At 50.5% G+C, this 25,467-nt stretch overlaps 2 protein-coding genes and 1 long non-coding RNA gene across 5 annotated transcripts in view; 1 reads left to right on the top strand and 2 right to left on the bottom strand.

Annotated features, from left to right (window-relative positions):
• Positions 1–3,384: 3,384 nt before the first annotated feature.
• On the bottom strand, positions 3,385–18,396 carry CCDC134 (coiled-coil domain containing 134). The gene is made up of 7 exons (XM_049626441.1): positions 18,251–18,396; positions 16,298–16,416; positions 15,302–15,423; positions 15,031–15,115; positions 12,556–12,737; positions 12,191–12,262; positions 3,385–4,033 (listed from the first exon to the last, which is right to left on the bottom strand). Exons 2-7 carry the CDS (start codon positions 16,398–16,400, stop codon positions 3,908–3,910), a joined length of 690 nt encoding a protein of 229 aa, XP_049482398.1. The 5' UTR covers positions 16,401–16,416; positions 18,251–18,396; the 3' UTR covers positions 3,385–3,907.
• Positions 18,397–18,482: 86 nt separating this feature from the next.
• LOC125919657 (uncharacterized) lies at positions 18,483–24,156 on the top strand. 2 transcript variants are annotated; one of them, XR_007456852.1, is made up of 4 exons: positions 18,483–18,695; positions 18,939–19,827; positions 19,933–20,177; positions 23,932–24,156. It is a non-coding gene; the product is annotated as an uncharacterized LOC125919657 (long non-coding RNA). The 2 variants fall into 2 exon arrangements; XR_007456853.1 differs by lacking the exon at positions 23,932–24,156 and having other exon boundaries at positions 18,939–19,783; positions 19,933–20,014.
• MEI1 (meiotic double-stranded break formation protein 1) overlaps positions 19,827–25,467 on the bottom strand; it is a 79,122-nt gene continuing 73,481 nt past the window's right edge. For both annotated transcript variants that reach the window (XM_049626438.1, XM_049626439.1), the window contains 5 exons: positions 23,155–23,236; positions 22,582–22,688; positions 21,148–21,279; positions 20,849–20,958; positions 19,827–20,019 (listed from right to left, as the gene is read on the bottom strand). In XM_049626438.1, coding sequence (XP_049482395.1) covers positions 19,974–20,019; positions 20,849–20,958; positions 21,148–21,279; positions 22,582–22,688; positions 23,155–23,236 — 477 coding nt within the window. In that variant the 3' untranslated portion in view covers positions 19,827–19,973. The remainder of the gene's footprint in view (positions 20,020–20,848; positions 20,959–21,147; positions 21,280–22,581; positions 22,689–23,154; positions 23,237–25,467) is intronic.

Below are 25,467 nucleotides of genomic sequence, written 5' to 3'. Positions count from 1 at the left end.
TCACTTGACAACATTTATTGAACATTTCTGACAGGCAAAAAAAGGCAGTTCCTGCCCTCTCAGAGCTTCCAGTCTAGTGAAGAGAACAGACATTAAACAAAAATAGAAAGCAGGTAAGTTACAGGTAATCGATGGAGAGTAAAGGGGGTGATGAAACTAACAAAGGACCTAACTTAGGTTGTCAGTTAAAGGACTCTGACATTTAAGATGAAACCTAAAATTTTGAGGAATCATGTCTAGTGTAGCCAGGGGAACAGATGATATAGACAAAGGCCCTGAGGCAGGAGGAGTTGCCAGCAGCCAGCCCTTGGCATAAGGCCTGGCATATAGTATGTGCCCGTACAAAGCAGCTACTGCAATTGAAAAAATAGGGATCTATGTGCTCACATGAAGGGCAAAAGGCTGGAAGGCCCAACAGCTGAGTTGTCAGTCATGATTATGGGAGTGGTTGGACTTAGGGTGAATTTTATTTTCTTCTTGGTGTTTCAGTATTGTTTAAATTATTTCTTATAATGAACATGTATAACATAAGAAAAAAGTGACTTATTTTTGGGGGAAAAAAGGACAAGAATGTTTCTTCATTGTTTACATGCAGAAGAGTTTATACACAGACTACACCTACCAGTGTCTCCCTGAAACAGAAAACTAAACCCTGATGCCCTGCCCTGGATCAGGCATGGAGTTGGGCAGTGCCACCTTGGACTGCACCTCTCACAGGGCTCCCCCCACGGAGGGGTGACTGTCTCCGGACTACCATACCTCAGTTTGGTCCAGTGGTCTCCCAACCCAAAGCCCGAGTATCGCCCTGCAGAGGGCAACCTAAGCAGCAGGTCGGGCACAGTACCTCCCACTCCGCGCTGTCCCCACAACTCCCTACTGGATCTGCCTAGAAGCGGTGGGGCCTAACAAAGTGGCCTGAGGGAGCACAAATGAAGGCTCAGGAGAAACTGCAGAAAAAATGTGGCTGCACTGCACCCAGCGAAACACTGGCATTGTCCCTATGGCCCTGGATCCCACCTAATTGAACATCTCTCCCCGCGGGCACCTTGCCCTGGCTGGGAGAACAGAGACTGGCTCTCAAGAGTGGACCAGTCTTAGACAAGTCACTCCTCAGGACCTGGGTTCTTCATCTGGAAAGGGAGGGACTAGACAACCATATATGCAGAGATCTACCACAGACTGGGCAACTACTACAGGTCATAGGAGAGAATGTTGCACATGCTTTTTCACTGAGTGCCTTTGATGCCTCCCCTTTTAGGCCTCTGCTCGCAGTGCCTTGTCACCTTCTCCCTCCTCCCCCAATCTTTCAGGATTTGTCACTTCCTCCAGCATTACGCAAGAACATGTACCCCACGGTTTGACACAAAGATCAGGCTGGCTTGGGGATGGGAAATTACAAGTTTGGTTTTGGATAAGCTGAAACCTAAGGACTGAGGATTATCAGTGGCAAGAGGGAAGGTGTCATCAGCTTTGGGGTCTCAGAGGATAAAGGTGCCAGGCAGAAAAGAGCAGAGAGGAGAGACGAAGCTAAAACTCTTCATTTAAGGGGTGGGGAAGGAAAGAGGAATCAGGAAGAGACAAAGCAGATTGAGACTAAGGGCAGAGAACCAGGACAACATAGCAGCCCAGAAGCCTGGAAGGATCATCTCAAGGAGCTTCCAACAGCATCTCTCTGAGGGCAGTGACTGGGGACAGCAGAGGAAGATGTAGGGCTTGGATAAGGAGGGACAAGTGCTGTGGACCAAGGAGATTTTGTCCCCGGGGGTCATGTGGTAATGTCTGGAGACTGCTACTAGCATCTGGTAGGCAGAGGCTAAGAATGCTGCTAAATCTCCTACACACACAGGTCAGCCATCCTCATATACACAACAAAGAACTATCTGGCCTTAAATGTAAATAGTGCCACTGCTGAGAAATCCTGCCTCAGAGGACACAGGGGAGCTAGCTCCCAGACTCTCCAGGGGTGCCTGAGATTGAACTAGGAAGCTCAGCAGACAGGAACAACATCCTAGACCATGCTGAAAACACCAGTGAAGACATCACTGTTGCCACCACTGGGCACCCTTGGTGTTGGTCTGGCCACTAGAACCCCCCACCCCCTGACCCCCTACCTCTGGTCCCAGTGGCCACTACCTTCACCGGCACAACTCCCACACAGGCTGGTGCATCTGGTTGATGGCACTTTGCTCCTGGGACTGAATCCTAGCTGTAAGGAAGCTGGACAAACACGTGCCCTTGGGCCTCGAGGTGAGAGGGCTCTGTCTGCAGTAAGACTTGAGGGGGAATCCCAGGAACAAGTAATGACAATCAGCAACAGCATCAAAGGGAAGGAGAGGGGGAGAGCAGAGTGGTTCTGCCTGTTTCTTTGAAGGTGTCAGATGGGAAAACCTGGGCCCCTTTGAGGATGAAGAGGAAGGAATCGACCAAGATGAAGAGGCGAAAGGTGTAGAAGGAAGAGCCTAGGAGGATGGGGGGTGCCAGATGGGACAGAGGTGAAGATAGGGAAGACTGGGTCCTTCTCTTCGGCTGTGTAAACAGGGATCCTCAGCAAACCTATGGGATGGTGAAGAACCATGAGAGAAGGGCATCTGTCACTGAGAAACCAGGCCCCAGCCTCAGAGAAGCAGTTTAGGGCTGGGGAGGGTTCAGACATTATCAAATTTGCCAGTGAAGCTACAGGACAGGGACAGGCTGGGCCAGGATCACTCGGCAAGTCTGAGGGGCTGAGACAAGACTCAGGTCTCTCTTGGGCTCTGTCAGTGGTGGGGGACTAGGGGGTTCTGGGATGGTCATGTGTCCCTCCTCTTTTAAGGGGCAGACCTGGCTTGGCCAGGTCAAAGAGACTAAAGTAGAATTCCCACCAGAGCTTTTCCCTCTGCTGCCTGGGAGGGGCATTATTACAGGGTAGCTGCCCATTCAGGGCCTAATTCCCCTGTAGCTTCCCTGCTCTACAGCCACTGGTCTCTACTATGGGGAGCTCAGTCTCACCAATCCAGCTTGCAGCAGCTCTGCCTTTACAAAGCACAGCCTCCTGTAGAGCTACAGCCTGTCTCCCAACAGCCCCTACCCACAGGCCAAGGATCTCCTAGAGTTGCCTGGAGGACAAGTTGACTCTACCCTGCACCTGCTCATGGACCATCCCAGATGTCAGAGGACAGAGATCATGTTGCTCTAAGGTCTTTGGCTAAACACCCTCCCGGGACACTTCTTCATGAAGGATGGTGCTGAGAAGGGGAAGAGAAGGCCTAAGCCAAGCCCCTGCTTCGCTGCCCTGCTAGGGCCTGGGGCTCCTCCTGATGAGGTGGGAACATCCTCTAAGGTAGTTTCTACATCTGTGGGGACCTCTGGTACCCACCCACCCCCCCACCCCCCCACCTCCAGGCCCCTACCCTGTGAAAGGGCTCACAGCTCCCAGGGGCCCAAATCAGCCTCGGTTAGCCCAGAGGGCTTGCTGGCTTCTCCTGTGTCTCTGCAGGGGGCTGGGACCTGTGCTGAGCAGCTCAGTGCCACAGTGGGGCCATCAGTAGGCATGGCACTTCCACAAGTGGCTCAGAGCCTGATTCTGCTGCCTCCTCATGAAGGGTGGCAGCTGGCTGGTCAGCGGTCCTAACTCAAAGGGAGGGTCCAGTCCAGGATCCTTCCAGCCTCCCCTAGCATCTCAACATGGTTTGATCTGCAGCATGGCATCCTCTGAAGGCCTTCTTGGCACCCACTCCAGGAAGGCCCCAGGAAGGAAATCCAGCCCTCTGTGGCCCAGTCACTTCAGTTAGGGCGCAGAGCCAGCTTCAGGGGGCTGAGCAAAGGCCACCTCCCCTTTCACAGAGCTGGCTCTCACCACCAGTAGATGCCTCTGCCTCTTCCTCCGGACTGGTCTCCTCTTGGCCCCTTGAGCCCTGGGCCACTCCTGCTATAACTCAGACTGGGATCTCGAGATCCGGGGGCCTTTTCGCATCTCTTTCCGCTTCTCCTCTTTCTTCCTGCGTTTCTCCTCCTCCCTCAGGGCCTTCTGGAAAGGGTCAGTGCTGGAAATGAACTGAGAGAAAAACAACAGTCTGGTTTAGTCTGTGGGGAGCAAAGAGTTTGTCTGAGGCTAGGCTGCTGTGGGCTTGCAGCAGCAGGAAGATCGCCTAGACACAGGCCCTGCCCTCAAGGAGCCCGCAGACTCTTTCGAGATAGTTCAATGAGCTTGGGGAAAACTGCTTAGAGGGTCTTGAAAAACAACCAGGAGCTCACCAAGCAGACAGGATGAGGGAAGAAAAGGACATTCCAGGAAGAGGGACAGGTGCTAAGGTGTGAACCTGCATGGGGCATTTGAGAAACCATAAGCAGACTTCTCTCAGGGTGAGGGGACTGAGTGCCCAAGACAACCGCAGACCCCCCCAGGGCCCTGGCTGCTATACCCCTGAGGAGGAGAGGGCAACCAGTGAGAGCAAGAGACCGCAGGCATCCTGCTGCTTGTGAACAAGCTGCAGAGAAGCCCAGGCAAAGGAGTGCATGGGAAGCAGAGGGCCAGAGGTCAAACTGGCAGACCCTGAAAAAGAGGTGGAGGAGATCGTGGTGCCCAGGCTCACGGCTTCCACGGTGCGGGGATGGTGGTGCTTGATGAGGTGACAAGAACCCAGAATGAGCCAGGGTGGAGGAGGAGGACTTCAGTGGACGCATTTCTCAACTGCGATTCCCAGGGCCTTTGCTCTTCTCCCTCTGCCCTCTCCAGACTGGCTCATCTAAACTCATGGCTTCTGTTAGGTATGTATGTCAGTTTCCCCTCATACCTGCATCTCCACGTCTAAATGCCACTAGGATGTCCCAAATGTGCCCCAAGCTTGGCATGGCTCCATCTTCGCAAAAACCCAGTCCTCTTGCAACGTCCCCGTCCTCGTGAAGAGTGAGGCCCCGGCCCCCACCCCTCTCCCTCCTTGGCCAAGGCCTGGCTCGTTTTAACTCCTAAGTGTCTCTCAAACTCATCTCCTCCTCTCCGTCTCCCCTATGGCTACCCTCATCACCACCCCCGCCTCTCTCCCAATGACTCGGAGCCTCCCAGTGCTCTCCACGCCCACTGTGGTGCCTCTCAAGACCTTCTCCTCACTGCAGTGAGTTCTTTCCAAAATGCAAATCTGACCATGTCACACTCCTGCTTAAACCCTTCTATGACTGCATTATTCTCAGGATAAAATTCCACATGCTCCATGTGCAGGCCCGCTCTGCCCACCTCTGGGTTCCTCCCTCACACTCCCTGTTTTGGGCTCTCAGGTTCCCTGTTCCCTTCCACCCCCAGGCCTCTGCATGTGCTGTGAAGGCCCAGAATGCTCTTTCCAGCCCCTGCCACCTTTGCCACATTAGCTCCTGCTCAGCGGTCGCCATCCTGGGGGACCTGCCCTGAATCCCACCTGGCTCCTCCATTTCCTTCTCAGGGTTTCTCCCTCACAATCACACGCTTCGTGCCTGTCGCCCCCACTGGAAAACATTCTCCGTGAGGACAGGAGGATCCTGTGTTGTTCACGAGTCCCTAGCACAAGACCTGCCTGGCTTATAGAGGGCACTCGGTATGTATTTTTTAAATGAACAAGTGAATCATGTTAGCATATGAAATACCATAATAGTACCCCAAACTCATGTTAACTATGCTGTGAAATATGCCTGCTTTATTTGTTTTTAGGACAAATGTGTCATCAAGGCAGACATTAAAAACAAACTAGAAGCTCTACCTTGTGCAGAAATCTACTTGCCATGTTAGGCTGAACTATGAGAGTCTAGAAGGTGGGGTGAAATCAGAGAAGTGTGGCCCAGGGAGGGTAGATGATATACTTAAGTCACACAGCAAGTGGGAGGCACAACTGGGACGAGCCGCCAGGCCTCCCACCTCCCCGACCAGTGTTCCCCCTACCACACTCTGCCTCCTGTTGCTAGGAGTTAATTCTCATCCTCTTGGGAGGGATGAGGAGCTGACCTCCCAGGTCACAGAGGACCCCATACTCTCTGGCTCTGGCTGGGGTACAGCAAGTCAGAAGATCTGGGCCTTCCAACCCCAGCTGGCTTAGCCTCACCAGGAGGGCCCACACCTAGCTGGGTCAGAAGAGAAACACTGACTCTCCCTTTCTCAGACCCCTTCCCCACTAGGCCTAACTAATGCCTACTTTAAATTCCTGATGCTAACCTCCAGCGGGCCCTTCATGCTGCCTGGCAATCCAGGATGTCTTCCTGGTCTGCTCCCTCAGCCGCTCTCCTAGGCACACCTTCTCTAGCCCCCCAACCCTCCTCCCCTCCCCCACAGACCATGACCTGGCTATTTCAAGAACAGAAGAAAATTCCACAAGCCCCCACCTCCACTCCCACCAACCCAGCCGCCTCTGTGGCAACCTGTTCTTCCAGACAAGATGGACTCTTCCCCCAGGCGCCAGATCTTCTCCCCTGCCTTCCTTCCTCAGGATGGGGCTCCAGCAACTCTTCTGCCCCTGCACCATCAATTCTTCCTCCCTAATGGGCTGTCCCCATCAACATGCCAACATGCCTAGTCTCTCCCATCTGACTAAAATTTCCCCTGGAATCCACACCCCCTCCAGCTATGTTCCCATTGGTCTGTTCCTTTTGGAAAGAAAGCTCTTTGAAGGTAGTCTGCTTTTGCTGCGTCTACTTCCTTGCCTCTCATTCTCAAAATCCAACCTTTGTCCCCACTGCTCCACTCAAACAGCTTATATTATGATCTCTGATGGCCAGTGTCCATCTTGCTAAACCCACTGGCCAGTTCTCAGGCCTCACACTACTTGGCCTTCCAGCAGATTCTATGAGCCACTCACTCCCTTTGCTGCACTTTTCTCATAGGGTCTCAGGAATTATCCTCTCTGGGTTTCTACTCTCACACTGTCATTCTGGGGCTTCTTTGCTAGTTCCTCCCGATCCTCCCTCCTCTACCAGTAGGCACGTCCCCGGATGCAGCCCTCTATCTGTCCTGACACTCTACCTGCCCCGGGGTGGTGGAACATGACCTGTGCCACGGCTCTCCACACCTTCCTTCATAGGCATGACTCACATTGGCAGTCCCAGCTTCAACCTGAAATCTAGAGTCCTATTTCCAATCGCCTCCTTGACATCTTCATTCAGATGCTCACCAGGTCCAGAAACAAAGTCTTGATTCCCCTATCCAGGCCTCAAACTTGTCCCACCACAGTGTGCCCATTTTACAAAATGGCAGCCCCATTCTTGCATGTATGCAGGCCAAAAGTCTTCTAGTCCTTCTTACTACATCCCTCTCATGTCACATCTGCTTCCTTAGCTAATCTTATTGGCTCTACCTTCTAAACAACCAGAATCTCACCATCCTCAAAGTTGTCACCCTGATTTTGGTTTAAGCCACTATTAACTCCCAAATGGACCAGCACAGCCGCCTCCTCATCAGTGTCTTTGTTCCCACCCTGGTCCCCTAGACTACTCTCCACAACAGAGGATCAACAGCCAGGTTGATCCTCTACAGGGGGAAGTCAGAGCCTATTACCCTGTTCTCCACGTGTCTCAGAGTAAATGTCAAAGGCCTGGAGAAGACCCCCAAGGGTCTTGTGATCTGGCCTACTCTGGCCTTTTCTTCTCACATTTCCCCTTCCCCCTCCAAATATGCTTCCAACTCAAGGCCTGTGCACTGCAGCTCCTTCAGCATGGAATGTTCTTCCTCTAGATACAAGACTCACTCTCTCACCTTGTTCAGGTCTTTTCAGTAAGACCTTCTGCATCTAAGTCACATGAAATAGCAGTTGTACTCCCACTTCATCCCTGATTCCTTAAGCACATTCCCCTGCTTTTTTCTCCATAGCCTTGTCACCACCTCCCATTATTATATGCTTTTTATTGACTGTATCTTCCAACTAGAATGGCACTCCCAGGAGAGCAGGGCTACTCTGCTTCTCTAGCAGCTGGGATTCAGTAGATGCTCACCAAATGATAAACAAATGCATGTGCTATGCCTCCGAGGCTCTGTGCAAGCCAGTGCCTTGGCCTAGAGGGTCTTCTCCAGGCCAGTCCACCCAGCAGCTCTTACTCATCCCAAAGCCTCCACCACCTACCTGCTGAAGCAGGGTCAGGTCCCCTCTTAGGGTTCCACAGCTCATCACACTTCCCTCCTCCACTGGTGCAGTGATCATGCTAGATTGGGACTGTTTCCCTGCCACCTTCCCCAACAGACTGTGAGCAGGGAGAGGGCCAGCTCCCTCTGGACAGGGGCAGTGGCCAGCATACAGCCTGACACCAGTTGACTCTAGTTATGGGTACATAAGAAGTACTTATGTACAGAACACTCACTAGCACAGAGAGTGCATGAAGGGAGCTGAGCAAGCCTGGGCTGCTGGTGGGACAGGTCCATGCTGGATGCTAAAAAGCGAGTAAAATCTTGAGACCATCCCTAGCCAATGAGAAGTAAGGAAAGCATGTTGCTGGTATGGTTACTTCCAAGCAGAGTACATTGTGACAAAGCCAAACTCAATCTATCCTAGCACCCTTTCTCTCTGGTCTATGCTCTCACCCTCCTCCCATGTCAGAGGCCTTCGTGACCTGCAGGGCCAGGAGAGCCAGCCTCACAGCAATAAAGCATGTGGGTGCCCCTCCCGGGGAAAGGCAATTTGCCATGGCCTTGAGTGTCCTTCTGTATTCTTGCTGGGTATGCCCTGACTATTCTTACACTGGCCATTTATCAGGGTTGTGATTATAGCAAGCAATCTCGAGGGATGTTATGTGATGAGGTAACAGCAACCCTAGTAGGGAAACCCTTACCTCCCATTCTGCTGCCTGAAGCAAAGCCACTGGTTCAAAGGGGCTCTTGATTCAGAGGTTCCCCTAAATACTCAGGCCTGGCTCACTGATCGTTCACCTAAATTAAGAGCTAATGGTACTGTGCAAAAGAGTTAACATAGCTGGCCCGACTGCTATCCTTTGAAAGGCCTGTTTCTAGGGCTGTATCTTGGCTGGTGTCTGGGAACTTGGATTTTGGGACGACTCCCACCAAGTGATAAGAGTGACTCACTGAGCCTAAACTGTGCAAACAATAGAGTTTATGCTGAACCCCTTGCTGCGTCCTGGCACTCTGGAATTATGGAATGCACTGGGCAGAGGGAGCTTAAATGACCAGCTCCCGATACAAACTCTAGGCACTGAGTCTTTAACGGGCCTTCTCTCAGGACAACTTTTCACATGTCACATCTTGTTGCTGTGGAAATTAAGTATGTCCTGGGTGCTTCCATTGGGAGAGGATTCTTGGGAGGTTTGTGCCTGGTTTCCCCTCAAACTTCACCCCAAGAGCCTTTTCCCTTTCCTGATTTCGCTTTGCATTCTTTTGCTATAATCAACTACAGCCATGAGCACAACTGTACACTGATTCCCGTGATTCTTCCTAGCGAATCATCAAATCCAGGGGTGCTTTTGGGAATCCTAGACACTGTTGTGCATTGGCGGTGGCAGCCATCCAGCCCCAGTGATAATGCCATCAAGGCCAGTCAGACAATGATCTGAATTAAAAGCCACCACCCTTGCCTAGATAATATTCCTAACACCGTGCATGTCTTATTTCTAGTGACCGTTGTCAGCGTCCTAGCTGTCCATATCAGAAGACTGGCAGATCAAAGGCAGCCATTCCTCTTTGGGGCCATGAAGTATGGAAACAAACTATGGTTGACAACTGAACAGTCCGGGTCACTTGTTTAGATGCCCATCATAAGGCCCATTCTCTGATGACACCAACCAGAATCAAAACGCTGATCAAGCCTATAGTGCCCAGTTAACTGGTTTCGCCATCTAAATACATCATTGTACTAGATGTGGCATTGTACTTGCCACCATGGACGGGCATGAAGCAGAGGACTCTGTATTTCTGGCTTGACTGCCTAGAGTCCCTGGTTGAAATGGTATGACGTGAAATCATTAGGATAATGACCATTTGGCTAAGTATGCTCCCTGCCAAGTCCCCCTACAGTGGCCCAAGATGGAAGGTATGATGGGTCTCTAAAAATGACAAATGCCCTTGTCCCATTCACATCTGACCCTTCTGGATGAAAGAAAGCTCCAGGTGAGAGTAGAGGAGGACTGGAGAAAAAGTGGAATTCTATCTAGGTCCTGGGATGTGCCACACCGATTTTGTAGCAATAATCTTAGCATCTGGGGAGGGAACAACTAATCCTCTTGGTCTCTTCGATCTAGCACCGCCACTTGGCAAACAATCCTAGGATCTGTCCAAGCCAAGTGGCAGTTGCAGCTGATAATGTGATTGGCTGTTGGGTGTGTCATCTCAGCCCTGTGAAAGGAAAACTCACAGGGATGTGGTTAGTAGTAAACTACTCTGCTGTGCCTGATGCCATCAAAAGCAGCTCCCTAAGTGACCCTGTGCAGGCACAAAGGCCAATACAACCTGTTTTAATCTGACAGATACAAATCCATCTGCTGCTCCTGATGCCTGAGTGGCCTTGGGGCAAATGAGGCTGCAATCCCATAGTGACACTGCTCTCAGGGCTCAGAGAAACAATATAACAGTGGCTCAAACCATGTCGTGACAGATGGGAGACAGTGGGCCATGAAATGTGTCTTCACTGGGGATGAGGGCTGCTCTGGGTCCATCTATTGCTCCCTGTAATTGTTGACAATGACATCAAAGATCAATAGGTCAGTCTAAACTCTTGTGTGGGTGGTCACGGGTAACAGATTGGCCTTAGACTATTCTGACTGTCTAATATAAACCCTGCTGGTGGGGCGCCTGGGTGGCTCAGTCAGTTAAGCGTCCGACTTCGGCTCAGGTCATGATCTCGCAGTTCGTGAGTTTGAGCCCCGCATCGGACTCTGTGCTGACAGCTCAGAGCCTGGAACCTGCTTCGGATTCTGTCTCTCCCTCTCTCTCTGCCCCTCCCCTGCTCACGCTCTCTCTCTCTCCCTCTCTCTCAAAAATAAACATTCAACAACAACAACAACAACAACAACAACAACAAAAGCCTACTGGCCCACCCAGGACTTATCCTAGCTGGCTGAGTCTGCAAGCTGGGGGGCTGAGATCAACACTGCAGGTTGGCCTCATCCTGCTGCTTAGAGTCCTGTTGATGGTAGCCAGAATCAAATGGCAATATGAGACATTTGGTCTAGGACACATTTGGTCCTGGCCTCTACTGATCAATCAGACTGAATAGCACATTCACGTGGAAATTTAAGTTAAGCCAAAACACACAGGGTTGACAGGTAAACTGTGGGGGAGGCAATCAACCACGGCCCTGAGCATCCTGCACGTTCTCACTGGGTACAACAAGAAAGCAAAGCCCTGACCTCTCTGTATCTGGGTATTATTTGTCAGGACTGCTTGCAGAGAACCACCTGGAAGGGTGACAGGATGACCGCCCCTCAAAAAGCAGGTTTGCCGCTATTCACTACAAAGGCTGTGAATATCCCAAACTTGCTATTCCTCACCTTCATGCAAAGCCACTGCATGTGCAGCATCTGCCTGGGCCCCTCTGTGTCACTGTGGATGACTTGAACATGGGGAACCCACACGGCCAGGCCAACAGGCCAGATATTGCTTTTGCTATAATGAACTCTGATGCCTCTGACCTGTCAGTATCCATGAAACAGTAGCAGGCTAAAATCCTAGACCCCTCACGGACCCTGACACCCCTCCCTACACCAGAGGAGAGCCTATGATTTGACAAGTCCAGTCCTCCAGGCTTTCCTGCCCCTGATGCACTGCCCTGCCACCTGATTCCCTCCTCCCTTCTACTCTGCATGTCCCCATCTGTGGTCCTACCCTGTAGCCTTCAGCCCTCAGAGCCCACCTCAGTCCCCTAGGTTGAAAGCATATGCAGGAACGTGAGACAGAAGCCTGGCTGAGTGCTCAAAGGCTCAAGGGTAGAGAAGCACGGCCTGACCTTGCCTAGCAGCCACCTGATGTGAGATGCCTACTATACATCAGGATGGGTGTGTTCATAGGCTCTGACTATCCCCCACAGCCGGGGTCCATACCCCATGATAAGACAGGGAGCCTGAGGCTAAGACAGGGGCAGTGGCTTGCCCAAAGGCACCAATGAGCAAATAATGGTATGTGGATCCAGACTCAAGCCATGTCTGGTTCCAAGTCAAAGGCTTTCATGCTCCACCCCAGGTGTCCCATCCCCAGTATGACCTGGCTTCCCATGACCCCACAGAGGCAGAGCAAACATGGCCATAGGCCCCAGCAGCTTACCTCTGGGCGGTCTGCTTTAAATGGGTTCTGGAAGTCAGAGTCTTTCTCGCTGATCCCCAGCTCCTGGGCCATCTGCGGATGAGGAAAAGTTAGTCATCCTCTGCCTCTCCTGACTCCTTACCCGTGGCTACTCCCTCCACAGTGGGACTCAGGCCCAAGGCTTAGGCAGACGTGAAACAGGTGATGACCCCTAGGGACCCAGGTCAGCACAGAACCCCTTGAGACTGCATCTCAAGGTGCCCTGAGGCTTATCACAGAAACCACAACCAAGGGCTGACATTCAGGCCTAACTGAAGGCAGATGCAAGGTTCATGGTGCACCACCAGGCAGAGGGCTCCTGAACCTCCTCTGCCCCGAGTCCTTACCAGGCTAAGGATGGGCGAGTGGGGTCCTTGGTCAAAGACGCCCGACTGGTTGCAGAAGCTGATGCCCCAGCGGATGAGAAGATTCCAATTGGAATTGTGGTCAAAGTAGTGGTGCACAATCCTCGGGAAGCGCAGCACCACGTCACCGAAGAAGGCTGTGTTCTCCACTACTTGGGAGAAAGCTGGCAAGAGGATCCTGATGAGTGGCCAAGACAGATGCCCTTCTCCTGCCCACCTGGCCAGCCCCAGACACCCTTCAGAGAATGGAAGCCCACTAAGCCTACTAGTCAGAGAAGGGAACTGTGCCCACTATCCATAGGGGCTGACCACATGTGTAGTGTATGCTAAGGGCTTTATGACCCCCAGAACACTGAATCCTCAAAACCACCTTTAGAAGGAGATGTGGCTGCTGTTCCCATTTTACAGATGGGAAACAGAAGCTCGGGTGGCTATATCTCATAGCTTAGAAAACTCATTTGTTTTAAGGACCAGAGAGGTGGGTACCATTTCGCACATGAAGACATGTATCGCATGAGGCTTGGCTGGGTCAGACCTCCCCAACTTGGCCTCCAAACATCCAGAGCCAGGCCCCAGTGTTAACACAGAGCTGCAGTGTATGTGAGGAGTCAGGTTTGTTAGGATGACCAGGGAACACATTAGGGTTTGTTTTGGTTTTCTTAATATCTTCCAATTTTATTTTAAATATCTTTTTGTTTGTTTGTTTGTTTTAGAAAGAGAGAGCATGTGCAAGCAGGGGAGAGGGGCAGAGAAGGGAGAGGGGATGGGGAGAGAGGGAGTGAGAGGGAGAGAGAGAGAAGGGGAGAGAGAAGGGGAGAAAGAAGGGGAGACAGGGAGAAAGGGGGAGAGAGGAGAGAGATAAGGGGAGAGAGAAGGGGAGAAAGAAGGGGAGACAGGGAGAGAGGGGGAGAGAGAAGTGGAGAGAGGAGGAGAGAGGGAGAAGGGGGGGAGGGGGGGAGGGGGGGAGGGAGAGAAGGGGGAGAGGGAGGGAGGAAGGGAGGAGGGGTGTGTGTGTGTGTGTGTGTGTGTGTGTGTGTGTGTGTGTGAGAGAGAGAGAGAGAGAGAGAGAGAGAGAGAGAGAGAGAGAGAATCTTAAGCAGGCTCCATGCTCAGTGCAGAGCCTGACATGGAGCTCAATCCCACAACCCTGGGATCGTGACCAAAATCAAGAGCCGGATGCTCAACTGACTGAGCCCCTCCCCGCCAATTTTATTTTAAACGCTTCTGAGGTTCTTATATTAAAATAACTTTAGACTTCCATCATGCATCATAAAACTCCTACACTCGGCTTCCTCTAATGTTATCATCTTACATAAGCATTGTACAATTATCTAAATAAGGAAATTAACGTTGATACTAATCAACAGACCTTATCTGAATTTCACTAACTTTCTCACTAATATCCTTCCTCTGGTCAACAGATCAGTTCAGACTAACTTAGTGTGTCCACCATGGCGGCAGGTCCCCCCAAGCTAGACTATCATGAAAAATAACTATATACCCAGCCCTGCCAGAAGTCCCTGTTTGAGCCACCCCTGCAGATAAGACCCAGGCAGGCCTCACCAGCACTGGCCAGCCCACACAGAGAAAAGCAGACTCCTCCAAAGACATGCCAAGTTGGGTCTAAGACTAGTGGAGCAGGGACCTCTGGACCTCAGAACAATCTTGAACCTCAAAGAACTCGGGAGTTAGCTTGGTTTACAGGTTTGCAAGAGCAAAACACTTGTCCTCTTTTACCTGGAAAATGAAGGCAACAGTGCCTTCCTCAGAGTTATAGTGGAGATTTGAGATGATATTTATAAAGTGCCCACCATTTGATATATAAGTTCTATTTCCATCCTCTCTCAGACAGTATAATCTAATGTTTTATCGTTAGAATATAATCAGTTAACAGGGGGTGGGAAGGGAATTACCACTGGAGAAAAAGTCTTAGAAAAGGGGATGAAGGGACACAGAAACATTCTGTTCTCTCTTATTTATCTGTTTTCCCCACCTTGTCTCAAAAAGGATTTAAGGGGACTGAGGCTTTAAAACAGTAGAAAAGAGCGCTGTTAACTGCCCCCACTGGCAAGTCCCTTCAATAGGTCTGTTCTGTGTTTCTCCTATAAATGGGAACAACGCTTGCCTTCTCTACCAGAATGGTCAGGGTGATAGAAAAGGCAAGGGCCCCTGAGGTGGGGCTGTGGGCAGAGGCTCCCCGCCCCGTTTCCCCTGCCCCAAGCACAGTAAAGTACAAAGGACTATATCCATGTCAGGGGCCCAGAAACTGGCTCTGAAGCCTGGAAATGCCCAGAGAAATATGAATTAAGTGTCCATACACCCAAGGGGACCACTTGGAAGGTTTCATAAGAGGATACTTCCAGAGGGAAAAAGAGTGAGGAGAAAAGGAGGAAAGGAGCAGCGAGAGAAGATCAAGGTGGTGGGAAGGAGGAAAGAGCAAGACTGGGAAGATCATACCATCCTTCAGTTTCTCGTCCTGGGGGAAGGGCCCATCTGGGAGCACATCGGCAGCAATGAGCACTGTCCGCGAGTCCTCCAGCACCTGAGGGAACCCACCCAGGCTGAGTGGCTCTGCAGAGCCCTTCACAGACGGCCCTATTTATTTAAAATCTATTTCAAATCTGTGTAGTTCCCCCTCGTTAAATACCAGCCCCTCAGGGAACTCCTACCCATCTATCAGTGCCCAGACCAAAGACCTGGTGGTGAGCTGTCCCATGCCCACACGCACCTTAAAGAGCCCCTTGAGCATTACATCAAGGATCTTATACTGCTGGTGGACATCATTTAGCTGTGCCAGGTTTTTCAGTGCCAAGAGCTGCTCCCGCCGCTTCACCTCAAACATCTTCTTATCTGGGTGGCATTAAGTCAAGGGGCCGGCCTGGACAATCCAGTGGTCCCAATCCAGAGGGCCCATTCCCGAACAGCAAGTATCTGCAAGGGCCATAGATGCCCATGGCTGAGACACTCCCCCTGCCCCCACTCCCACAGAAGAAACAAACTGAGAAGCAGAGGCATCCTGCAAGGTATCATTTGTCCATTTCACTGAGGAGTCTACATCCAACGCCCTGAACACAACCCTCAGGACCTAGCTCCTAACCTCCCCTCCTCATGATCTTCCCATCATCCACTGCAACCATTCACTATTCCCAGAACCTCCACTCCTCTGCTCCCGCTGTACACTTTGCCTGGGATGCCCACCCCCCCCCACTCTTCTCCATGAATTTCTATTCTTTCATGACCCAGTTCAAAAGCCACAGCGCAGTATTTCTCCCTGCCCCTCTTCCCCCACCATGTTTCATTAAAGGGCTAACCACAAAGTATAGTGAGAGGCCTGTGAATTCCTCAAAACCAGGGATGACTGGTCCTGATTCTTCTTGTGTCCCCAAGGTCTGGCCCAGAGTAGGTAGCCCCTGTATGCCAGGGCCTCCACCCTGGGTCTCCACCCAGGGTCTCACCCACAAGATGCAAAGCACATGTACAATCCTCAGAGCCCTCATGGCTCTGAGAAGTATGTTTTGCCTTCTCCATTTAACATGTGGAAAAACTGAGGACCAGAAGAAAATTGACTTGATCAAGGCTTGATTAGAGCACCTCACCTTTTCTCCCCTATTCCCATAGGCTGAGTCTGCTCCATCTCTGGAATCCAAGGGGGTGTGGGTACAGACTTTATTTACAGACCCCTCAGAAACAGCTCATTAACCCCACCTCCAACCCCAAAGGATACAGATCTCTAGGCTTGGGTCCAAGGAGGTCCTCAGGGTGCCTGTAACTCCTGTCCCAGACAATAGCATGACAAAAACAAAGGCCAGGAACCGAAGAAGGTCCATATCCAAGATCCTAGAGCTAGGAAAGTAACCCAGAGAGAGGAGGTGAGATCCAGAGCTTGGTTATATAAAATAAAGAGTGCAGGTGAACAGCAACTTCCCAACTTGATATAGCCTCCAAATACCAAGAAGCCAGCTTTGGGAGGCCCCGGAGCCCCATCCCCAGCCCAGGGCCTGTGACCAACCAGACACACAATAAACACTGTGGGATGGTAGGAGGTAGGAGAAAAGATAATATTGGCAATAAAGGAATGCTTAGAGCACAGGGGTTGGTGTCTAGAGCTCTGGGCTGGAGCCCTGGCTCTGCCTCTGTCTGTGGGCCCTGGGGCAAATAGCTTAGTTTCTGGAACGTCAGCTTTCTCACCTGTAAAAGAGATAAGGAAGTCACCTCCTTGCTCTAGGGAAAAAGGACTGGGTAAGGCATCACGCCTGGGGAAAGTGGGGGCTGGCCAGTATCATTCCATTTCAGCACCCCTCATCTTGGACCCCAAGAAGGTTATCTGGTTAAGGAAGTCCAGGCAGTCAGGGGGGATGTGAAACTTCTGAGTTTCCCCTCCTTCTCTGACTTCTGTCGTTAGAACAAAAGAAGTCGGGGGGGGGGGGGGGGGGGGGGGCGGGGTGCTGGGGAACCTGGTTGGCTCAGTCAGTGGAGCATGCGACCCTTGATCTCAAGGTTTACGTTTGACCCCCACATTGGGAGTAGAGATTACTTAAAAATAAAACCTAAAAAAAAAAAAAAGAAAAGAAGAAGGGATGCAGGCAGGAATGGAGGCAGCACAATCTTGGATAAGCAGGCTGCCATTCATTCACTTGGAACCACAGGCACCACAAGTAACACCTATTTCTATTCAGGCACCATTCCTTAATTATTTTTTGAGTACGACGTTCAAGGCACTGTGTTAGACCTGGGGATACAGCAGTGCCTACGGCAGACAAAAATTACTGCATTTCATGGTACTTATGTCCCTAGTAGGGGAAACAGAAAATCGATAAACTTGTAAAACAAGCACAGAAGGATGAGGGAGTTGGTGGGGTGCAATATTAAACACAGTGGTCAGAGGAGGCCTCACACTGATGACAGTTGATCAGTTTTACCAATGTGGAAACCAAGGCACAGAAAAGCCGGATGACTGCCCAAAGTCACTCAGCTATTCCCAGGCTAAACCAAGAGTCTAAATGAGCATAGGCTACCTCAAAGATGCCACTGGTTTATCAGGACGCCTGCTCCAGGGGACAGATGCTCAGTTATTGAGCTGGCAGAGGTCATTCAGAGAACCGCCCCCACCCTACGAAGACCGGACACCTGAAGCCTAAAGAATGGGAAGGAGTAGTCCAACTTCACCCAGAACCTGCCTTCCAACGCCACGCTCTAGACTCAAGGGAACCAGACCCGGACTAGGGCAGAACTTGGGGCCAGGGTATCAGACAGCCGGTAATGACTGAAGCCGGAGAGAAGTGGGAAAGGAAAACCGAAAAAGCAGAATGCGTGGGGGCGGATCCTGCTTTTTTCCACTGTTATTCCCACTTACCCAGCCTCTCAATTCTCCTCCTCGCACCGTGCATTCCCAGACCTCTTCCAGGTTGGGTATGCGACTCTGAACACATTCTGCAAGGATGGCGTGGCGGTGGCGGGCTCTGAGACGGCTACGCGGGCTCGCGGACCCGGCTTGCTGCCCCGAGCCTTGTGGGGCTCCCGGAGGAGAGAACGAGTCCTTCCAACGAGACGCATTCGGGGCCGCGAATCTCACCCTCTACCCCCAGCAACCGGTTTGGGGGTCCTTGGTCCCCACCTACCCCACGCCCTGCCCTCGCCACCTGGAGCCTGCCTGCGCGGGACCCCTGTCCCCACCTACCAGGCCGGGAGGTGCGGGAAGGGAAGTGCGGATAGGACGTCAGCGTGCAGCCCGGCTCCAGGGTCCTCGGGGTGAACACCGAAGACGCGAAACCCCACACTTGGCGCTAGCAGCCGCTCAAGGATCCCCGCGCGCCGCCCCGCCCACCGCGCCGCTCCCGGCCAATGAGCGCGGGCCGCGACAACCGCTCCGTTGACTTCACTTCCGGCCCCGCCCCGCCGGGCTCCCGCGCGGGTCCTCAGCGCGGTTAGCTGGAGTCCGGTCCCGCCAAGCTTGTCCCGGGGCGCGATCGTTCGGCGTTCTGTCACGGTCAGATTGGAGGAAGTTAAGTCTGTGTGGGGTCTGTGCCTGACTTACAGGGCGCGTCAGCGGACTGAGGCCCTGACCCCTGCCGTCCGCGTGACCTTCCAGGCGCCCTGACCGAAACTTTTCATAAGCTGACAGTGTTGTTGTTTTTTTTATTTTTATTTTTTTTTTTTAACGTTTATTTATTTTTGAGACAGAGACAGAGACAGAGCATGAGCGGGGGAGGTCACAGAGAGAGGGAGACACAGAATCCGAAACAGGCTCCAGGCTCTGAGCTGTCAGCACAGAGCCGGATGCGGGCTCGAACCCACAGACCGTGAGATCATGACCTGAGCCGAAGTCGGACGCTTAACCAACCAAGCCACCCAGGCGCCCCTGACAGTGTTTTTTAAATCATAGTTGGCAGGATCAGTTTGGTGGGTCACGGACTAACAGTGTTTTTTGTTTGGTTTGGTTTGGTTTTTTTAAGCCTGTAGGGGCACCTGGCTGGCTCAGTAGGGGAGGAGCATGGGACTTTTGATACCAGGGTTGTGAGTTCAAGCCCCTCTTTGGGTGTGGAGATTACTAAAATAAATAAACTTTATTAAAAAAAAAAAAAAGAAGAAGAAGAAGAAACCTACAGTGTCTGCAGTTCATTAGGGCAGAGTTCATACCAGTTTTGTGCAGGGTCCACACAGCCAAACCCAAGGGGTAAGGGTGGGCTGTCCACTTACGGGCACCCGGATTGGGGACGGCAGGCAAGAGGCACGGTGGGCTGAGCTGGGAACAGGAAGCAGGCACAACGGTGGAGAGCAGACATTAAAAGAACCGCACACGTGGGGATAAAGATACAAGCTCTGGGAAGGGCCCACAGAAAGAAACAAGGGACCTCCTTTAGCCAGGGACGGGCCGAGCTGGAACAGTTCCACCGAGCTAGCAAGGCAGAGAAGGATTTCACCTGCTCAGCGTCCTGGCCTCAAAACTGTACCTCTCTCCAGCTCCATGTGAGGTGAGGCTGCCTCTTGGAGCACTTGGACCACACGGGTACCAAACATGGACTTTCTCTGCACTTCTGGCCCCGTGGATGGCCTGCGAGTGGCATTTTCTGGGTACAACTGAGGCATCCAGCTGGTGCTCCTTACATGTTAGCAGAACACATCCCACCCACTGTCCCTGAGGAGGCCATCCATTCCTTACCGAAGCAATCCACTATCCTACTGGCAGAGTTATCAGCTCCAGGGAGCCAAGGTAAATTGAGAGTGAAATGTTTTTGGGAGAGCCCACAGAGACATGTGAGTGTATCATTTTATTTCCTGATTCCACTTCAACAATAGAGTGAACGGCTACAATTGTCATCCATTTCTCCAACAATTCTGCCCTGACTTTTTCTTCTCCAGGTCACAGTTCTCTCCGTTTCTGGGCCTTCGAGTCATGAGGATCAGTCTCTGATGTGGGACAGGGATACAGCCACCCCTCCCAGGCAACTGGCAGCAAAACATGAGAGGAGAACAGCAGAAAGGTGGAGCCAACCGTGGGAGAACCACACTTCTAGAGCCCCAAAAGGGCAAAAACAGTCACACAAGAACAGAAGAGCTCTTAAGAATAGTGGGCTGGATTCTAAAACTGGGACCCAAACACCTGGGTAGGTAGTTGCTATTCAACAGGGAACATTCCATGCACAAGGGAAAGAGGAGAAAAGAGGAGAGAGAAAAAGGAGGAGAAAGAAGAAAGCCAAGGAGGTAGCCGGTGGGGGTGGGGAGGAAGTACCACCAAACAACACACAGACTGAAGTGTCTCTGGAGCACCACAACCACCCCCAAAGGGCCTCTAGTTACTGCCCACAGCCCCAGGCTTTCTCGGGGACATGTCAGTCACACAGCACCCCCCATGTTGGGCTGAGGGAAGCACCCGTATCTGGGTTTGGGCAACTTTCTCCAAAGCTTTTGGGGAAGGACTAGCTCCTTCCTGAGTTTGGTGATACAGCTTTGGAGATAAACAGGGGTCAAATCCTGATGCTATTACTGTGTGATCCTGGGCATGTCATGTAACCTCTCTGGTCTAAGTTATAGCTATATTAACATCCCTGGCTTCTGTGGGGACTAGACACAATACATGTAACGTGCCTGGCCCTTGGTGGGAACTTAGAACAGAGTACGTCATTGTCGTTGCTATCACTATTAATTATTCTCACTGACCCACATGCTTTAAAGTACAGGGCTGTAGACAGCGCACCCCTCTGAAGCATGATGCCGCAGCCTCCCATAGCCTGGATGACCTTGCCCAGGCCAAGCTCCCAGATGCAGGAAAGGATACAGCATGTCCAGGGGCGGCTCGGCTGAGGAGGTGCTAGGGGAGAGGCCCTCCAAGGAGACGTGCAAGGTCTGGGCCGTGCTCTCATCAGCCAGGAGGCCCATGCTCTGGACCTGGAGCAAGAAGAGGGCAGGGGAGACAGGCCTTCTCAGTGCCTACTCCATCAGATCCTCTCTACCCTCCACCCTCTGTACTCCTGACCTCCCTCTAGCTGCTGTGGCCAGAGGGCTCATCCTCCACAAAGAAGATGGCGTGGAGGGTCGAGCCTTACAGAGGCTCCGTGGCATCCCCTTCCAACCCACCTGCAGGAAGAAGCCACGCAGAGCCTGGAGTGTGGTATTCGACAGGGTAGAGAGGTCAGCCAAAGCTGCGCCTTGCAGAACATGACCCACCTCCTCACGAGAAAGGACACTGCTGCTCTGGAACCGCACAAACTAGGCCAGGGAGAGAAGCCGCAAACACACAGTGATTTGGTATCTCCTTCATTCACAGACATTTCCCGTGTCCCTGCTGTGATTGGCACTGGGCTGGGGGCACAGATCTAAAGCCCACAGAACCCTGCCTTCAGGAGCTCAGAGTTGGTGGGTCCAGGAGAAGTGGAATAAATGAGGCAGAGTATGAAACCCTGAGAGGGTTGGTCCTGCTGACCTCTTCAGTACCCTTCCCCTCACCCCTTGGCCTTGTACCTCACGCTCATGGTCAAAATGGACTATGGTGGTTACCCAAACACACTGCCAGGTGCTCGTACCCCTGCTATTTTCACTTCACTACTTGGAATACTTTTCCTCCTCTTTGCCTAATAATCCTTCAAGCCTCAGCTAAAATGTTACCTTCCTGCTGAATGTTCTTTCATTTTATTAAAGAAATACAGGCATTAATTGAGTGCTTACTACACTCTTACTCACCTCTCCCTCCCAGCTCTGGCAGAAATAATTACAGTGGACCCTTACACCACACGAGAGTGAAATGCATGGGTCCACTTATACACAGATTATTTTCGATAAATACTGTACTGTACTTACGATTTTCTTAATAGCATTTTCTTTTTCTAGTTTATTGTAAGAATACGGTATTCAGTACATATAACATACAAAATATGTGTTTACTGACTGTTTATGTTATCAGTAAGGCTTCCAGTCAACAGTGGGCTATTAGTAGCTAGTTTTGGGGGAGTCAAAAGTTATATTCGGATTTCCAACTGCTCAGGGACCAACATAACCCCCACATTATTCAAGGGTCAACTGTACTCTTCTCTGTGTTCCCACACCAACCACTGATTTATTGATTGATCTGCTTTACTATCATTCACAGGCTCACTGCTTTGTTGTTTATTCAGTGGGCACTTACCACAAGCTAGGTTCTTAGCATATCTTCTACTCTGCCACTAATAACGTCATATTTTAACTATTAGTTTCCTGTCTATCTCCTTCTCAAGACTGAGAGACCCTTAAAGGGCAGAGCATTTGGCTCAGTAACACCTTTGGTCCCTAGCATAGGATCTGGGTGCGGCAGGTAGGCCCCAGCCAATGATTCATGATTCATATGCAAATAAATTAGGAGTATCTGGGTCTTTTGGGGTGAGAAGATGTGGGTGTTTAGAGGAATTCTCTGAGCAGGCCTCTTGTAGGGTGAAGACCCACCCAGCCCCTCTACCTTCTACCCCTCTACCTGGTCTCCTCAGGACCACCCAGCTCATCACATTCTTCAGACCACAAGACCATCCATTAAGTACTTACCAGGGTCATGAGCCTCAAGATCTCAGGTCTGAGGAAGGAACTCTCTCCAGCATCCAGGAGGGTAAACAGCAAAAACCGATTCCAGGGCTGGGAGACCACATGGAATGCTACAGGAAACACCAGTCACTCTAGGCTGTTACTGCTACTTTTCCATAGACCATGGAGCATTGCTGAAGAGGACTTTCTCTGACTGGCTCAAACAGGGGTTGCCCAGCTAGAGGCAGGGCATTGGACAAACTGACCTGAACGCAGGAAGTTTCTTTCTTCCCTGGGCTTCTATCCACCTATGCTACCTGGCCCAGGGAAACCACATATCCCACTATTGTGGGAAGCAGGCATAGGAAGGGCTCTGCCATTTAAGAGCTTTTGACCTTGGTTGGGCAGGTTCCTTGATCTCTCTGAACTACAATGTCCTCATCTGTATAATGGGCATGGCAATGCCCTTGTAGTATTATGAAAAGAATTAAACAAAATGAGTGTGAGTCAAAGAACAGAGGTTGGAAGTCTGGGACAGGAGGGTGGCAGGGGCTGGCTGCCCCTATGAGAACATCAGAAAATAGGGAGGGTTTCTACCGATGTCTGGGCTCCGGGCATGCAGGTAATCAAGCAAGGCTTCCAGGCAGGCAACACAGGCATAGGACAACAGAGGGTCCTTCTGCAAACAAACAAACAAAACCCCACAGAAGTTAATGTCAGGTTTTGCTACCAATGAGTTTTGGTGTCAATCAAGAAAAAAACATCTGGTTTTCAGAATAATTTGGATTTCAGAATTTCAGATATGGGATTGTAGCCCTGTAGATAATCAAGGAATGTTCGTTGGTTTCATGTCTAACACACACACAGAGCAGAGCACAGTGCTTATACTGATGATTCACCTATGTTCTACCTACATTCAAGAGGCTGTTTCAGAAAAGGAGATAAGCCCTGGGCCCCATTAAGAGATTCATAGATTACAGACTCTGTAAGAACCTCACAGTTTATCTACGCCAGTAAGTTTCAACCTTTTTTTAAAGCAGAACTTTTCATCAAACAAAATTTTATGCTCTAATAAGCATGCCAAAAGATCTCATTGTCATCAGTCATTAGGGAAATGCAAATGAAAACTACCACTACACACCCACCAACAGCTAAAATTAAAAAGACTGACGATACCATGTGGGTTAGAATGTAGAGCAACTAGAACTCTCATATAGTTCTGGTGGGAAAGTAAACGATGCAACCATTTGGAAAACAATTTGATGGTTTCTTATAAAGTAAATATGTACTTACCATATGTGCTAGGCGGAATTTTAAGATGGTCCCATGACCTTTGCTCCCAGATGTTATTCCTGTGATTATGTTACATTATAGGGCAAAATGAGATTGTTGGGGCCTTGAAAAACCATTTTCTCTGGCTGGTGGCAGAAGAACCAGAGAGCCTGGAGACGTGAGAAGGACTCAGCACGCATTGCTGCTTTGAAGATAGAGGGGCCCAGTGAGAAAGAATGTGGGCAAAGAGCTAGAAGAGGCCCCTGCAGAAGAAGTGGATTCTTCCCAGATTCCCGAGGTAAGCACCCAGTCTGGCCAACACCTTGATTTCAGCCTTGTGAGACTCTAAGCAAAGAACTTGCTCAAACCCACTCAGACTTCTGATATAGAAAACTGTGAGGTGATAAACGGTGTGGTGTTAAGCCATTAAGTTTGTGATAACTTGTTACACACATTAGAGAACAAATACCTCATTTGACCCAGCAATTCCACTCCTATATAAGAGAAATAAAACCATATGTCCACACAAAGACTTGTACTTCCATATGAAGAACAACTGTATGCATAACAGTCAAAAATCTGGAAGTCCCAAATCAATAGGTTAATAGGTAAATAGCTGTGGTATGGCCATATAATGGATGACTACTCACCAGTAAAAAGAAATGAAGTACTGACACACACACCAATATGAATGAAGTTCAAAAGCATTAAGCTAAGTGACAGAAGCTAGACACACAAGACCACATATTGTATGATTTCACTTCTAGGAATTCTAGAAATGGCAAAACTATAGTGACAGAAAGCTGATCAGTATGTACTGAGGGACAGGGATGAGAAGAGATTAACTACCAAGGGGCACCAGAGAACTTTCTAGGGTGATGGAAATGTTCTATATCATGACTGTGGTTTATGTGTTTATGAAACTATATTTTTGTCAAAACTCATTTAATTGTACACTTAAAATCAATGAATTTTATTGCATGTAAGTTATAAAAAATGATTTTTTTAAATGTAAAAACAAACAAAGCTATGCTGTTTTCATACTGTTCTTTCAAAGGCAGCAATGTGATGGTTAAGAACATAGGACAGACTTGGGTTTGCATCTTTGCTTAGTCACTTACCATCTATGTGACCCTGGCTAAAGTCACTTACTCTTGCTGAATGGGAATTTTAAAATTACCTGAGTTGCTGAGAGGGTTGAAGGAGAAATGGATACAGAGTGCTCAGCCAATGCTTGCCACAGAGTACACACTCAATAAAGGGTGAGAACATCCTCATGAAATGCATGACAGGAGAAATACGCCCTCCCTTTAAACACCCCTGGGTTTTCTACACAGAACTCCTAAGTCCTGTAAGGAACACAGCTTGAAGTGTTTGAGCTATCCACTTACCTCATTTTACAGCTGAGAAAATGAGGCCCAGAGAGAAAATACTTGACCTGAGGACACCTGCATATATCAGTAGGTGGCAGATCTAGAACCAAACCCTGGGCCTTGTGCCCTTTCTCCTTCTCCAACCGAAACTTAACTCTTAACCAGTGGGCACTTCCAGCCTCTTCCCAGGCACACACATGAGCCAGCATGCCTTGGTTTCCCCACCTGGCAAAGAGCTATGGCCCCAGTGCCACTCTCTGACTCT

The sequence above is a fragment of the Panthera uncia genome, chromosome B4, assembly GCF_023721935.1.
Source record: "Panthera uncia isolate 11264 chromosome B4, Puncia_PCG_1.0, whole genome shotgun sequence".
Lineage (NCBI taxonomy): Eukaryota > Metazoa > Chordata > Mammalia > Carnivora > Felidae > Panthera > Panthera uncia.
Note: the sequence above shows the minus strand (reverse complement) of the source record. Positions and strands in the feature narration are given on the sequence as shown.

Coding starts and splice junctions, on each gene's coding strand:
- CCDC134 (XM_049626441.1), bottom strand. CDS start 16,400: ATGGACCTTCTTCGGTTCCTGGCCTTTGTTTTTGTCATGCTATTGTCT. Junction 12,738..15,030: donor GGACGAGAAACTGAAGGATG/GTATGATCTTCC, acceptor TCCTCTTGCCAG/CTTTCTCCCAAGTAGTGGAG. Junction 12,263..12,555: donor ACTCGCCCATCCTTAGCCTG/GTAAGGACTCGG, acceptor CCTCATCCGCAG/ATGGCCCAGGAGCTGGGGAT.